Here is a 17,316-nt window from a genome sequence, read left to right on the forward strand (position 1 = left end):
TATATATATATATATATATATTATAAAAGTTCAGTTTTCCACACACAACACTCTTGCAGCGATCAGAATTCAAAAAACATTTCCATATTTGTGGCAGTTTTGATCCATTTGCACTACATAAAGGGCGACCCATGGCAAAATACCATTTACTTATACAAGAAACCGAGAAAGCAGCTGAGCCCTGTGTGGACGTACTCCTTTATGTAAGCTGTCTGTGTGTAGTGGAGGAGGAGGATGGCTTTCATGCAGAAGTGCACATGAATGAAGCCGGGGAGGGGACAGCAGTAGTGGGGATGGGTCTGGAAGAGCAGTGTAGGGTTACTAAGTTTCAATCAGCTGAAGAAGGCACAGTAAAGAGAGCGACATGGGGGTGGGGTGACATGAACACATCAGATGTTGTTGTAGCCCTGGGCATTCCGGACCTGTGATAACCTGATACAGAGGTTGTCTGGGTACAGGCAGCCAACACCAATCTGGGGCAGCTAGAGAATGGAGATACCTTGAGCTGGACACACTTGTGTGACTTCCCATCTACGGTGTACGAATCCAGACACAGAGATCATGATCGAGGTGTACATCCCGTCAGTGGGGCACCAGGAGTTAAAGGCAGACAAGACCCACACGGTGAGTCCCAAGCTGTTGTCATTATTGCCATAAAACCAGAACTGACCGTATATTTATTATTCTCATATACTGGTTGCTACAACTCAGATGCGCGACTTAGGCGATCCCCTGACAACTTGCCCTATGTCTGCTTTGTCTGTACCCTGTATTGTTTAGTACAAAAGATGGACTCAAACTGGTAAGAGAAAAGCTAATTGCAAAATATCAGTGAAAATGTGACCCATAATATTGTATGTTACTGTCTGACGTGCGGTTTGGTATACATGATATTTACAATATCTGCGTTTTATCAGCACATCCACAGGTTCTGTTCCTCTCATATAGGTGACATGTTGCTGGGTCTGCTCTTCCAGTTACATAAACAATATATTACTATTAGAGGATAACTAGCGGTGTGTCTAGACTTTGAACAGTGTCTGATTGTGCAATGTGTCTCGGAGTCAGTCCTTCTAAATTGTTCAGTATTGAATGCTGCGCTGCTTCATGTCTATGTATTCTAGTATATTGTAAAATATATAATATATATATACCTTCTGAGTCTCTCTCTGTGAGGGATTTCTTTTTTTGTGTGATTTGTACTTAGCTTAAAGAAAAACACATTATACACAATGTTGTAGTTTCTGCTGTATAAATAGACTATTTAAAGTTTATAAAACCTTTCTATATGACATAGGTAGTGAAGATCAATTTTAACTGCTGATTAGTGACCATGTTGGTGTTAAAGGTTAATCGCTAAAACATTTCCAGAAATACTACAACACAGACAAAACACTTCCAATGCAGAAATGTAGACACAGAGCTGTACAGAAGCTTCTCTTGAAACATAGAATTCTGCCATTTATACATTCTAATTGCTGGTATGTTATTATTTCATTAAGATATTTGTCTTTTTATGTGTTTCAAGGATTCCTCATAAACATTTTTATTACCACAGTTGAATACATTTTTAATTATTGCTATTCTCTGCTGATCTTTCCTCACTTAAAACATTTTTTGTTGTGTTCACATGAAATGCACCTGTTTTAAATATAATTTAACATATTTTTTTACATTTTGTCTTATAGAAAGTAATATTTATTTATATTTAAATCTAAGAACCACCATTAATCAGGACAAGTAAATCTTAAGATCAGTATCAGTCTCGTGAACAAATAGGTGTCACATATACCTGATATATAGGGATAGTTACATCTTTAAAACAAATGTCTCTTAATTGTTAAGATGAGTTAGAACCTTCTGACATAAAACCTACAAGCTGAACAACTGAAGCAGGGTCTGAGCAATTAACACCTTTTTAAGTCACAAGTAAATAAATTGCAATTTATGTCCCATAGAACTGCTACATGTCAGGCACTGTCCCTTGCACTGTTTATCATGTATTCATATCAAGCTGTCATGCTAAGACCAGAAACTGCAGAAACATTAATGAAAGACACACTATGTGGGCCTAAATATTACATGTATTAAATTCACATATACTATGTAATTCCCCACTTTAGGTTTCGTATATTCCACAATATTGAACAACCAGCAATCCCTGGAACTGGTGAGAAGCAGAATTATTTCTGGTAATATTGGTGCGTCATTACGCACCACATGTCTGGCCTCAAAACTATCTGCATGCCTGAAAAAATCTACTCTAAACTGATTAGATCACTTTTGAGGATGGCAGATGACTATTGTCTGTCTGTAGACATCCAAACACCCCTCTGGTCAGTCGGCTTGATTATCGACAATCTGAATCTGGCCAACTTGGCTCCTCACATGCAATGTAAAAGTGCTTTCTTTCAAGTTAACGACCACACACGCGCTGATAGAGTAATTGTCAGCCTGTTTCTGCCCATCCTGAGTAAATCACATTTTGAGTGTTCAGAACAATTGTTTATCTTGCTGCAAACTGTTGGATGGTCTGCAGCTGGCAGATTGACTTAGTGCTTCTGTTGCTGCATTAATTTGCCTTCTAACCTTATTTTTAATTTATGTTTGTCTAATTTATAAATGTATAATAGCTTTCCTGCCACAAGACTTTACCTTCTTGTATAAAACTATTAATAAGTTAGTCTACAAAGCTTACTAGAGAACCATTGGTTTTCCTCATACGGGGAATGATGCTGAGTTGGACCTATGTCCATTGGAATAGAGTAAATCACACTAGGCAACTCTCCCGGAATGTTCGGGAGACTCCCGAAATCCGGGTCGGTCTCCTGGACTCCTGGGAGAGCAGGCAATTCCTGGTCAAAATAGCACGATTCACAGTGAATAGCGTCATTTTGGCCCCACCCCCGAGACAAAATGTAATTTACGTTTCAGGGGCGTGGCCAAAATAGCGCAATTGACCGTGCCCGCCCCCTCCCGCCCTCTAGTCACGCCCCTCTCCCGGACTGCACTGCCTGAAAGTATGGAGCAAATTACGCATTTCTGTACTTTGCATACGCACAACAAACTGTATTTGAATAATCCAACATGCTGATTCCGACACATCTGACACGTGCATCTGCTTCCGCTGGGGGGGATGGAGGAGGGAAGGCATAGGAAGGCGTAGGCCTAGTACAGTAAGGATGTGTAATCATCAGGGCCGGATTAGGGGATTGGAGGTCCCTTTGCTAACAGGGCCACCATTCCCCCGTGAGGCCCCCCATGTGAGTCGCCCCCCACGTAAGCCACCCCCCTGTGAAACTCCCCCTGTGAGCCGCCTGCCGCCCCCCACCCCAAACACTTACCTTTTTCTGTTCTCCTGTCCCTGTAGTCCTTCCGCGGTGCACTGTAAGATCATAATCTCACTCTCACAAGATCTTCTCAGTAAGGAGACTACTGAGCACCGCGGAAGGACTATAGTGACAGGCTCAGCAGCATTGATCGGGCCGGGGGAGCCCCCGCACGATCAATAATGCCGCTGAGCACTGTCATGGGCCCCCTGGATGCCGATGCCCCTGGGCTGACGCCCAGTTAGATCTTGGGTTAATCCGGCCCTGGTAATCATACATGGGAGTGAGTCAGACCTGGACACAGACATATCTCTGGCTCTGAGTCAGGAGCCATATCTCTTGTGGCTCCTGCAGGGCTGCTGCAACACTCCATGCTGCAGATAACCATCATCACACGGACCTTTCCACAGCAAAAAAAATATGTTGAAATAATTATTTACAAAAAAGAAGGAAGCCTCCCCCGCAAACGATCTAAGCACCAGCACTTGTAGCAAGGGGTAATTGTGACAATTTCGAGGAACAAAGAGCTAACCTGAGGAAGAGTGGGGGTTATCATACTTATTCCTGATGCTTCCCATCCCTGCAGATCCAGCTTTTGGGGGGGCACTGTGGTACCATAGGCGACCGCATCTGCCTATGGTACCACTGGTATGTTAGTAATAATGCAGACCCACAGTGACAAGAAAAATGCAGTGTTGTGTTTGTCTGCTTAAAGCCTTGTAGATGTGACTGTAACACTGTCCTTCCATTGCCCAGCATGTAGGCTATGAGAGAACAGAACTGCAGGGGTGGGTAAGAGATTTATGGGGTGGTGGGAGGCTGTTCAATACAGCGGGAACTGCAGGGGTCCCAGACATGGGAACACCGTGGATATGGTCATTTGGGAGAAGGGAGGGTGACAGGATAGGGCCCTTAAGTACATATGACACAGGACTCCCAACATCCCTGTTATCCTTATATATGATTCATATTTAATACATTTAAAGATATACTTGTTATCTATTTTATGTATATCACATTTTGTCAAGTCTCAACCTTTACTGTTACATTGTTAGAATAACTGTTCATACATGGATGAGCAGCAGATTTTAGGCAAATCACATTATGTTGTCAGTGCTTACTGAGAATGTTTTTAGATCTAAGGTTAGTATATAACCACTCCTGGGATTGTGCATGTGCGAACATCAACAACATTAGAAACATATATGCAGATTTCATGCATCCGGGATCCCATGTGTGTACTGTGTAATGTATACAGGTAAAGGGATCACAGAGACCTCTGACCAGTCTAAACCAAAGCCCACAAACAAGTTTAAAACACAATAAAAATGAAAATCTGTTGAGAGAAAGAAGCCATGAGACATCTGGACAGCATACTTACTTACTTACTTACAAGCAGAAAAATATAAAAAGCAAAATCCTGAAAAATTGTTTATTGAGAATATGGTCCTCTCCAGCCCTTGTGCTGGGCTTAAAGCATATTAATTACTTATGTAATATTGCTTAATATAGTTATTGTGTTGAGTCGTAGAAATACATCCCTAGTCATATGAGTAATAAAAAAAATCCTTTTATTATTGTATTCAGCAAAATAAAAAAATATAGCAAAATATAACTATTAATCTCCGTGCCATCAAATACAGTCAATAAGCCCTTAACATGGGTCCTCACAGTAGAGTAATCTCCAGGACTTACACCGTTCAGTTAGCACTTTTTCGATATAACTCTGTTTTTATTTTATGCCATATGGCTGTTACATGCTTAAAAACTTTGATTTTACGCTCAGACTGGTCATGTACAGGGATGCCGAGAGGGGAAAGGGGGGGGGCTACAAATTACCTGGCTCTGGGACACATTTATTATTTTTTCAAAGTACTTTTGTTTTGTGCCCACGTGTGGCTAAAGCATTAGGCTTGACAACATCAGTGGTGTGGACAACTATCAAGGCAAGAAGTCTCTCAGGGCCATGCAAATGACTTAAAATTCTTAAAGAGACAATGGTCAAGTTTATTGAGGAGAGTTGGTACACACCTCAACAGGTTTTTTTCATGGAGGAGACTGAGCTCTTTTGGATGAGGATGCCAAAGAGCACATACATCTCCATTAAAGAAAAAAACAATGCTTGGATTTTAGGTGTGAAAAGATCGCTTGACATTGTTACTCAGCTGTATTCATAGATGCTTACACTCCCGAAATGTACGGAAGACTCCTGAATTTCTGGGAGCCCTCCTGGACTCTCGGGAGAGCAAGGCAACCTCCCAGTTCCTAATTGCCACAATAGTAAAGTAGCGGGGGCAGCGCTTAGGAGGCGGATCACTCATCATCGTGGCCACGCCCACTGCTGTAATTGGCCGGAAACCATGATTGATGCCTTGGGGGTGGGGCCAAATGATGTGCCCCGTCGGCCCCGCCCCCAATACGCCCACCTCCCCCTGATCTCCCGGATGAGTCCTTGCCAATGTAGGCAAGTATGACTGTATTGCTTCAGGCAACTGTAGGCCTAGAAACTGCAGACTCTCAAGAGTTATTCAAAAGCATTTCTTCCTGTTATCTGGAGGAGGAACAGAAAGGGTTGGTTGTCTTGTAACACCTCCAAGAGTCACCACTTCTGTCCAACATTCAATGATTATTGTGCAAACAAAACACTTTTGCTTCTTGACAATCCTCCAGGACATCCCACCACCCTGAATGAACTTGATCAGCATGTGAAAGTGATATTCCTGCCTCCCAAACCACATTAATTCTGCAACCAATGGACTAAGGTGTTATTATCATCATCATCATCATCATCATCTATTCAGCTAGTACCTGCAAATTCCGTAACGGTTTCTTTAGTTGCGGCTTGTCTGGATCCTGGAACGTTGAGGGCCCTATTTGGAAAAAATAATGGGTACATTTAGAGAACTCCAACCAGCCCCGGCATACTACAGACTGTCATACCAAGTGAACTGTGGATTTCTTTTTACTTCCGCAGGCTCACACTCCTTGCATTTATTAGATGTCATTGCAGGCCAGCAAGCACATGATTTGTCTGACCATTTTTTGCTGTCAATGGATTTCACTTCCATGACATTGAACATTGTAACAAAAACAGATGAGAGGTTAGACCCATGCCAAGTAATTTACAGTAACAGATCAAAATTCAGTTTTCCATGGACCTAGACAGGAGAAATGCTGCTATTTGCATGAATCTGCCATAATTCCTTTATCTGGGTTTTTAATCCTCTATTTGCTGGTTTGTGTTGGTGTGGTACTAGCTGAGAATATGGGAAAACCTACAGGGGCAGCACGGTGGCTAAGTGGTTAGCACTTCTGCCTCACAGCGTTGGGGTCATGAGTCCAATTCACAACTATGGCCTTATCTGTGCGGAGTTTGTATGTTCTTCACGTGTTTGCGTGAGTTTCCTCAGGGTGCTCCGAAAAACACTCCAAAAACATACTAGTAGGTAATTGGCTTCTATCAAAATTGACCATAGTCTCTCTGTCTGTCTGTGTGTGTATGTTAGGGAATTTAGACTGTAAGCTCCAATGGGGCAGGGACTGATGTGAATGAGTTCTCTGTACAGCGCTGCAGAATCAGTGGCGCTATATAAATATATGGTGATGATGATGGTGATGATTGTTATGTTATCCTTTACTGTGACCTAGATACATAGGGCCTGATTTATTAAGAAAAGTAAAGCAAAAGAAATGAGTAACTTTGGATCTCGTGAAAACCATGTTGTATTGGAGGGAGAGGTAAATTTAAAATGTGAGGACAGATTTATAATTGGGGTAGTGCGTGTCTTAGACCAACTTTTAATGTCGGTGTAAAAATGAAGTTATCAAGTATTTGCGTGCTACATGAAAAAACAGCCAGTATTTTCCTTATGTGTAAAATAATAAACTCATTTGCACCCCTTGCACTGCAACATGGTTTTGCCAAGGTTCAAAGTTACTCGTTTTTTTCCTTTCCTTAATGAATCAGGCTCATTATCTTACTCTTAAAAGTTGTGTGACAACTGTATGCTAATATAAGAGAGGTATATGACAAGTCTGTGTACAGTAGTATCCCATGTTACCTCACTTGTTTAACGTGGAATAACACCACATAATTATTTACATACATTTGTTTACAAGGAAATTTTCATAGTTTAGTCCCTGGAACTACTGAAGCCCTGATGTACCTTATGTTATTCAATGGAAGTCAAGACGGGCATCTTACACCCAAGTTCACAAATAAGAGTCTTTAGAGCAAAGAGAACATTTACGATACACGATTTCTGACTGACGTCTGTAGAGGTTACAAATGTAGACGTCATCATATTGGAAATTGAAGAAGATCATAACAAAACATGAAATACAATTATGTATCTATGTTTTTGTAGTTGTTCTAGGAATGGGGTAGGAGTTGTCTTCTATTTGTACAAACTCTTGCTATGCACATTCTAGTCTAGTGCAGATCAGATTACTTGCTGCAGGTGTCTTCATCTTCTTTGTCTCTTTGCACATTATTTATTCTATACCTTCAAGGAACAAAACAGGTAATTTGGTGCTGTGCTTAGTCATGTAATATTCACTTGTATAGTACTGTAACTAAGGTAGTCAACATGTTGCAACATTCTGCTACCTTGAGGTTTGTGAAAACATTCAGAAGCTGTGAAACATGATGTAAAGCAACAATCCGATAAAGGAGATAAGAATTAATTATGCTTATTTTTAGCATAAATCACTGTGACAAGCTATAAGAAGACCATGGCGAATCAGACTGCTATTAATGATTTATTCTTCTGCAGGGTTTGCACAGTGTTGTGTGATTGCCATGGCAACCACAGTCACATGGCACATAATGTAGTGAGGAGAGAGGCTTTGGAACAATTAGTTTTCTCTATGCACTGTAAAATCCACCCCTTCTTCCACCCTCTCTGCCATCACATGTCATGCTGAGAGCTGTGAGTCTGTGTGACCATACTTGTGACCATACTGTCAGCCATACTTGTCTGCTCCTCAGAGAGTTTTGAAAAGCAGATAATGATTTGTAGAAGTACAGCTAATAAACATGATTATCAGTTGCATTCTTTAAAGGTACTTAACTTGGTATTTAAAGAGCAAAAGGCTATGCAGGATTGTTGATTTTAGTTGTGGGTTTTTTTCTGTCATCTGACTGCACTGCTAAGGGCCAAGTTACTAGGATGCACTCCTCATATTATAAACATGCTATCATAAAGCGCACATTAATGCATCATGAAGCTGTTTTTTTTCCAATAAATTAAATGTTACTCCAATGCATGCTGAACAGTGTTCAGGGGAAAGGTCACTGTGCAAAGAATATTGAGTAGCACAGCATCGAGAAAGCCATACAAACCCAACAAATTGTTCTGAAGATTTATTTAGTTTTAAACATCCAAAAAACCCTTCAAGAGTATATATGAGCATTCAGCATGTGTCGCCCCTCTGCTTCAGGTGTGCTCATTTCAGCTCAGAATGTAGCGCAAATGGACCTTTTTCATCTGTGCACTGTGCAGCATTCAGCCTGCTTTCCAAGGTGTAGTGTGAGTGAACAGCACCCATGATCATCATAGGGATCAATTATTCATATTTAAAGCTACATTTGAGCTGCATTCCGTTTCTTTCAACAGAATGCAGAGCAAGTGGAGCAGCAAGACGAGTTGCATTTACTTATGTACACACCCTTAAGAAATGGCTTAGTTTCTCTAAACATTTTAACACTTGGGTTTGTTTTGTATTTTCTCCAGGCTCTAAAAATAAAGTAAAAAAAATATATTCTTCCCATGTAGATTAATTAATTTTACTGACATGTAAAATTAATACATGTACTATACATGTTGTTGTGTAGATTGTTTATGACTTGAATTCCTTATTACAATGGGAAATATCAGCATGAATTCTGAATCATCATCATCAGCTATTTATATAGCACCACCAGGGTCGCCGAGAGGGGGGGGGGGCGTGTACTAATTACCCGGGCATGGCAGGGGGCCTGGCCTGGGCCCTCACTCTCGAATGTTGTTTTTTTTCCCTTTAACTTTTTTTTATCTTTTTAAAAAAAAAATTGCGCAGAGGCGTGGGTCTCTGGCGCCGTGATCATGTGAGTATACAAATACTCACATGATCGCGGCGCCAGCATCCCTCCTCCGTTTGCACTGAATGTCGGGTGTGACATTCAGTGCAAACGGAGGAGCGGCGCAAAATTTTTCACATGCTCACCTGTAAGGGGGGCCCCATGAAGTTGTTGTACTGGGGCCCTGAATTTCTCTCGGTAGCCCTGAGCGCCACTAATTCCGCAGCGCTGTGCAGAGAACTCACATCAGTCCCTGCCCCTTTGGAGCTTACAGTCTAAATTCCCTAACATACACCATACTTGTCAACTCTCCTGGATTGTCTGGGAGACCCCCGAATTCTGGGTAGGTCTCCCGGACTCATGGGAGAGCTGGCAATTCTCCCGCATCTGCCCACTTCACTAGGAAGGGGGCAGATTTCTAGCCTCCATGATGCGACTCTCCGGGAATTGCATCATTTTAGCCCGCTCTCATGATAAAATTACATCACCGGGGGCGGGGCCCAAATGGTGTGATTCACAGAGCTACGCCCCCTCACGCCCCCTCACGCCCACCTCCACACCGAGACTCCTGGAGGCCAATCTTCAGAGGTTGGCAACTATGACATACACAGAGTGAGAGAGAGAGAGAGAGAGAGAGACTAAGGTCAGTTTAATAGCAGCCATTTAACTTACAGTATGTTTTTGGACTAAACCGGAGCACCTGGAGGAAGCCCACGCAAACACAGGGAGAACATACAATGCCCCCAATGAAAGTAATGTGTGAATGAGCCCTATTAGTAGCTCCAAATCTGCAATCATGACCTTCTAAACGATGCTTAAATGGGTTGTAGCACATTTTGGGGGGGGGGGGATGTTTGTGATTCAGCTGTTACCACTGATTAAAACATACATACTACCATTGATGTGTGGTGCATCATTCAACAGTTATATATGTATTTGAAAAATACTTGTATTTAGTTTATAACCTGCTGATGGTATCACTGTTTCCTCTACTCTATAGGGAGCAAATGCTATTTATAGACAGTTGGGCCTGTTTCATTAAGGGACGTAAACAACAATTTTGTGCATACAATCTGCAAATCACTCTGTGTGTGAATGCTGCCAGTTTCAATTCATCTTCAAGCACAAAGGATACTTACTACAGCCTATGATTTCAGGGAGGGAATGGGGTGCAGAAGGGGCGTTGCCCATAGTCAGTGTACAGTACGGGCGTGCCAAACTCAAGTGCACGCAGGAGTGCCCAATTCGAGCTCTGGGCATCTCTCAGGTATTTGTCTTTGAGCGGTTTCTCTTGCTCCAGCTACAGTGCTGCTTACTAATGATGGTGGCTAAGTATGTATACTAGGACATGTGTTTGCAATCAGCAGCGACTGTAAAAATGTATTTAATGTAAACAGACATACATAACATACTAAAATAAAAAAAATGTGTTTTTATGTATTAATGTTTTATCATTAATGTCTGTATTACTAACAGGTGACACTAATTGAATAGTGTTTGTTTTTTCTGTGTCTTCTTTTGTGAGTTTATATTCCACATATGTATTGGACATATCCTGCAGTGTCCTTTCTAGTAGAGAAGAGCAGACCTACACCCCAATTCATCACCACACCCCGTTCATCACCACACGTATCTTCACATCTGCTCCTTGTTGAATTCAGGCGTACGTATAGCCAATTTACGTGCGTTTAAAAACAAACGCACATTGCGCTCATTATGCGTGCCGTGATGAATCAGGCCCAATAATTGCAATAGTGACTTCTGGTGATTAAATATAGGTAATACTTAATTAAAAATATGATTAATGAAGACCAGAATAGTTAAATATATCACACAAGATGTTTAATATTAAACTCATTTAAGAATCATGTTTTGTTGATGCCGCCACTTTTTTACACTTAGCATGTCATATAATTGGGAGAGGGATTAATTGTTTTTTGAATGCAGTCTGTAACTGTAGAGAAAGACAAAGTGAATTGACAATATCAACAAGTAGACTATGCATAAAGAAAGACCATGAGGCACTTAAGCAACTTCCAAAAGCATTTATGAGGAATATACATGCAGTACTGTTATTTTTTATAGATAGAGTATTGTGTTTTAAAAAGGGGGTCTGGTAAACCTCAGAGATTACCTAATAGACAGCTGCTGTATAATCAGCTGCCAATTTAACTTCTGATTGGATTTTTTGTTTCTCTTATAAATCTAGGAGAAAATCTGATTGTGAAGTCTGGCTTTGAAAAAATCCTGTATCCTTTGTTATACAGGATTTAGATGTGGGACACATTTTTCATTCACAGACAGAAAAACGAGACAGCTCTTGTTCACATCTGTCACATGGTACGACCTGAAGCATAGATCAAATGTCCAAAGCAGGGATAGGACAAAAACATTTTTTTAAAAAAATGACCCAATTATGCAGCTAGACACTGTCCAGTGATTCTCCTGTTTCATGTTTGTATGATAGAGATGCATTGATGATAAGATTGAATTTTTTCCATTCACTTGGCTTACGGGGTCCAGCTAACAAGTTCATATTAGTGCCATTTTACATTTTCAGTCTTTAGTACATCTTACAGTCTAGAAGATCAAATGGTAAATAATGAGAATAACATGTAGTACAGAGAAACAAAGGATGCTGACATAAACAGGCTTTATACAGCTTTGATTGCCCAAATTTCACAGATCTGGTCATTAGATTGTGGAATTAAGTCAGGCCGAAAATTAATTTTTAGGACACTTTTGTTTAAAATGGCCAAATTGACACATGAATTAGCTGTTGTATGTCGCCAGCACAGATTTATTATTATCATTTATCTATATAGCACCAATCATATTATGTATTGCTGAACAGAGAATATGTAGTCAATTTCCTTAGTCCCTGTCCCATTGGATCTTATCATCTTAATTCCCTACCACACACAGGGCCACCAAGAGAAAGTTGAGGCCTTGGTACAACAACTTCTTAGGGACCCTTCCATAGCCACTAAAGGGGACTGGGCCATGCCAGGTTGGTGGCTCCTCCCACTACATAGATGGGGACCTATGGGCCTGATAAATAATATGGTTGCAAGAGTTGCTGAGATCAATGCAGCATGTCAGAGGTAATGAGGGGAAGAGATCAGCGATCAGTATTGGCTGAGGAGATCCTTATGCAGTGCTGCTTGGTCCTCCCAATATACAATTGGAGCTCCATGCAGACCAGGAAGTGGGGTTGGGAGGGGGGAGCAGCGAGGACAGGCTCCAGGTGGGGGTTTCTTCCAGCTACTGGTCACCAGATATGGGCTCATATTATATTTTAGCCACCAGATTAGGCATATAGTAGCTGCCATATCACCTGTACTGAAGTGTATAGAGCGACTCATGTAAAGTACATACCAGGGAGGGGCCTATGTGCCTCTAGTTATGTCACTGAAGAGCAGGAAGGCTGTTCTGTATTTCAGAAACATTACCTGGGATATTTACAAACAAGCTGTCCCTGATAAACAAATCCATGCTGCTCCTGGCTTTAAAGCTGAAGATGAGTTTTAGTTTGTGTTAGTTCAAGATAAATATTTATGCTCTGACCTCCTTCTAGATAGTAAAGCTGGGTACACACTACAGAAATTTCGACCAACTTTTTATGCCGAGCAATATTACATACGACGGATGGTCCGATCGCTCGGTCCATTGACTGCATACACACTAGCCTTGTTTAAGACAATAAAGAGAAGAGCCTGAAAACATATGTTAGAACAGAGGCAGTAGATCACTGTTCAATGCTGCTGTTATCTTTCTTCACAGGTCTTCAGAGTGGATGTTTTATTCAATGGTCGCAGACATACACTGGACCGACGTTACAGTGAATTTCATGCACTCCATAAGCTGGTAATTGTCCTTTCTGTTATGTTTGTTCCTAAAGTTGTATCAAGAATGTAGTAATCCTGTATAAGGGAAAGCTGTATGAAGTTTCCCATATTTCTTCTTGAATAGGTAATCACCAGTAAACTGGAATCCAACAATAAGTTACCATTTATTACTAATAAAGGTCATTTACAAACCATACATTTCAATTTGTACAAATGTATACTGTGCTTGGAAGGCACAAAAGGTGCCCTATTGAAAAATGAAATGGGCTTTCTCCACCGCTACAATCTTATTTAAATATTCACACCCACTAAATGAAATCCTGTTTTTCCAGGTGGGTGTATATCTCTTAACATGACAAATGGCCAAAGAGTGACATCCAGGCATTTAGTTGTATTTGTAGGACATGCATATCCATGTCAATTTTAATATATGTATTAACATAAAACACAGATTTATATAGAGAACCAGAACAAAGGAAATGCAACACTGACAGTCACTTTTAGATTTATCCATAAACATCTAGACACAGAAATGCAAAACACAGGCTATTTGTAGGGTAAGAGGTACAGGGGGATTTGGATCTATAGCTGGCCACAACCTGCAATATCACCACTGATATCAGGCATTTAGCCTGAGATTGCAGAATTTGTTGTCCAAAGAGGATAGTAATGGCAGCTAATGATCCTACTGAAATCCGACCCCAGATACAGGCCACATTGAAGACAGAAGTGATCCAAGAGCTGAACGGCTGGATACCAGACGTGTGTGGCCAAAGTAATGTGAAGAAGCTGGTACTTAGGTGGAGTAGTGTGAGCGTGTGCGCCTGAGCACCTTAAGAAGCACAATCTCTAAATAATGCACAACTGGTAACTATGCAAATATAGAAAAGGCTTCTCCATATGTTCTTTCTCTTATTTAGCTACCCATCCAAAAAGGGTCAGTCGAATATAAATGGTACATACTGTCCCATTAAATTTATTTTTGCTTGTTTTTCTGCCTATTTGCTTTAAAACTTTTATGCATAATAACCACCTGGAAAAAACAAAAATGAAACTCTCATATATTTAAAACAGACCCAGAGAAAATGTCTGCGCTGTCATCCTTTGTTCTTTCCTGTGCTTCCACGAGTACGCCACGTGATGGGCACATCCGCTTATGGGTTACCCTGTGCAACACACAATGCTCTGCAGGGCTCTATACTTCATATATGAGCCAGGGACTTGGCATCTCTCCTTTAATTTCCTTTAGAACCTGTGAGTGTCCTGCTTGCTTGGTTCATGTGTGTGAGCTGTTGGTCATAGTGACTGTACTTCTGATAAACATGATCTGGCTCTACATCCTGCATTGTACTTTAGGTTCTATTCAGAACAAGACTAATAAAAGTTAATGTGGAAGTACAACATTAGGTTACACTTTCCTTTTAGCTTCTCTGGTGTGATGTGTTCCTGGAATATATACAGTAACTGTAAAAAAAACAAAAACACTTCTTTGTAACTGTAAAAACTACATCATCACTCCTTTGATATTCTGTGACTTTACGACAAGGTTAATAGTCAGTAAAAGCTAAGCACATTTTTAACTGATAGTAAAAATGTATAATGCTCTAAAAAACATAGCATCGTATAGGCGTTACTAAACTATACATGGTATGCACTCCGCTGGTAGTTTAGCCTGTTATGATGTGAACCTCATATTTACAATTTCATAATTCCCTTGTCCCTTAGGTTATAATTTGAGGCTTTGATACATATTTAGATTGCATAAATAGTACAGCAGTAAAAAGTGATGGTCATCAGTCATACCTGCCAATAATCCTGATTTTTTTCATATTGAGGCTTGGGGCTAGATTTACTAAGCTGTGGGTTTGAAAAAGTGGGGATGTTGCCTATAGCAACCAATCAGATTCTAGCTTTCAATTATTTAGTACATTCTACAAAATGATAACTAGAATCTGATTGGTTGCTATAGGCAACATCCCCACTTTTCAAACATGCAGCTTAGTAAATCTAGCCTCTGGACTCCCTGGAAGTAGCCATATGGGTGTGGCCTATTTTGCCCCAATTTCCAGATTTTTATATAATTATCGAAAATAAAAAGTATGTTAAACAATTGTCAACCCCACTGTTCCCTCTATTCTTCCCCACCCCACATACTTTATACATACACTTTGAGCACACAGCAAATCGGCGCAACTGTATGCAATATAAAGTACTAGTAATAAGAAATATGATGTAGATCAGGGTTGTCCAACCCGCGGCCTGCGGGCCGCATGCGGCCCAGCATGCCTGTAAATGTGGCCCAGCAGGAGTTTTGGTTGTGGCAAGGGGGCAGCGCTGTTAATGAAAAAAAAAATCCTGCAAAAAAAGAAAAAGATAAGAAAATACTTTACCTTGTGGTCACACGGTCCCTCCCTGGTCTCCTCCTCCGTGCGGCGCTCACAGTGAATGTTGGGCGTGACGTCATCACGTCCGACATCCATTGCGGAGCACAGCACATAGGAGTCACCCGCGCGAACTATCAGCAGCAGTGAAACGAAAAAAAACAAGAGAAGAGGATCAGAGAACAAGCCGATTAAAAGGTAAGTTAAGTTTTTTTTTGTTTTTTTTTATTATTTCAAGGGACGCTGACCAGTGTATAAACTCACCTGGTCCTGGAGCATCACGGACCTTATCTTCCTGTCTTAATGACTGCTGTATTGAAGCCCTTCATAAAATTTTGTAACAATATCACTTGATGTTTGACAGCAGCCATTAGCATGTCATTGAAGCACTGAGCAACAACTAGGAGCATTAGCAATGTTTTCTATGTTTTTTTTGGATGATCAGCTATCATTAGTGCTAGTGTATTTTATGTGCGGCCCAAAACAACTTGTCGCCTTCCAATGTGGCCCAGGGAAGCTAAAAGGTTGGACACCCCTGATGTAGATGTAGAAAATGCATATTTAGTGCTACACCTGAATTTTAGATGTAGTGAGGTATTTGACTATTGTAAAATCTAATTTATATCATGCAGTATGTTATATTTAGGATAGCTTAGAATCCCTCTTATTGCTTTGATTTTCCAAACATTAAAAGCCAGTTATTAGGGATTTTCATGTTGAAACACAGATGATTTAATTAAAATATCTGTATTCATTTCAGTTGTCATCATCATCATCAACATTTACTTATATAGCGTTCCATAGCACTTTACAATTGGGAACAAACATTAATAAAACAATACTGGGTAATACATACAGACAGAGAGGTAAGAGGTCCCTGCTCGCAAGCTTACACTCTAGGTTACAGTCGAGCAAAAATTTGCTAAGTATGTTTGGACTTCTTTGTTGTTTAATTTTTCCTATGACCCTGAATCTGGTACTTAACAGCTACAGGGCACTAGCCATTATTCCCCAGTGGTTTCCCTAGGTGACCATAATTCTCTGTTGTGTCTTTACAGCTGAGGAAGGTATGCAAGGTCCCCGATTTTCCACCCAAACGAGTTCCAAACTGGATGTCTAAGGTCCGAGAGCAACGACGGCAAGGATTAGAGTCATACATACAGGTACGTTGACTTTCATTAGTCCTGTAAAAGGATCTTTAAATTTTAAACTAGATTCACTGTAATTAAGTGTATCTCTTCTAGGCCTCAAGTAAAACAATGTTATCTGTCCAAACCTCTTTCCAGAGACAGCGTAAGCTAATAACACATAAGTATCACCTGCTTAGTGTACCAATGCTATTCCCGCCCCTCTACCGAATTAGGTTTACAATATAATGTTTTTTCACTACTATATCCGTATAAATATCACAAATAAAACAGTTGGGCCAAGGCTCGCCAATGTAAAAGGATCTGTGGTTACGCCTTAAATGCTCACATATATCATAGCATTGTTCAACATAACATAGTATATCAATATAAAATTAACCCTAGGCTCACCACCGTTATTCCTGACACTGTTCTTGCACTATTTTCTTAACATATGTATCTTTAGTAAGAATTAGTATTTATAATATTGATTTAACTATCACAGATATCAAACAATAGCTACGCAGTTATAGGTATATAAATAGTTAAATCAACATTACAAACACATAT

General features: G+C 40.5%; 1 protein-coding gene across 2 annotated transcripts in view; it reads left to right on the plus strand.

Moving 5' to 3' along the window:
* Positions 1 to 289: 289 nt before the first annotated feature.
* The window catches only part of SNX22 (sorting nexin 22), a 30,219-nt gene continuing 13,192 nt past the window's right edge, over positions 290 to 17,316 (plus strand). Inside the window, exons 1-3 of one of the 2 annotated variants that reach the window (XM_075208215.1) lie at positions 290 to 624; positions 13,174 to 13,257; positions 16,678 to 16,782. In XM_075208215.1, the coding sequence (XP_075064316.1) occupies positions 562 to 624; positions 13,174 to 13,257; positions 16,678 to 16,782 (252 nt within the window). In that variant the 5' untranslated portion in view covers positions 290 to 561. Of the gene's footprint in view, positions 625 to 11,635; positions 11,731 to 13,173; positions 13,258 to 16,677; positions 16,783 to 17,316 lie in introns of those variants that run through there. The other variant, XM_075208214.1, reaches the window with a different exon arrangement.

Source organism: Mixophyes fleayi, chromosome 4, assembly GCF_038048845.1.
Source record: "Mixophyes fleayi isolate aMixFle1 chromosome 4, aMixFle1.hap1, whole genome shotgun sequence".
In the NCBI taxonomy this organism is placed as follows: domain Eukaryota; kingdom Metazoa; phylum Chordata; class Amphibia; order Anura; family Limnodynastidae; genus Mixophyes; species Mixophyes fleayi.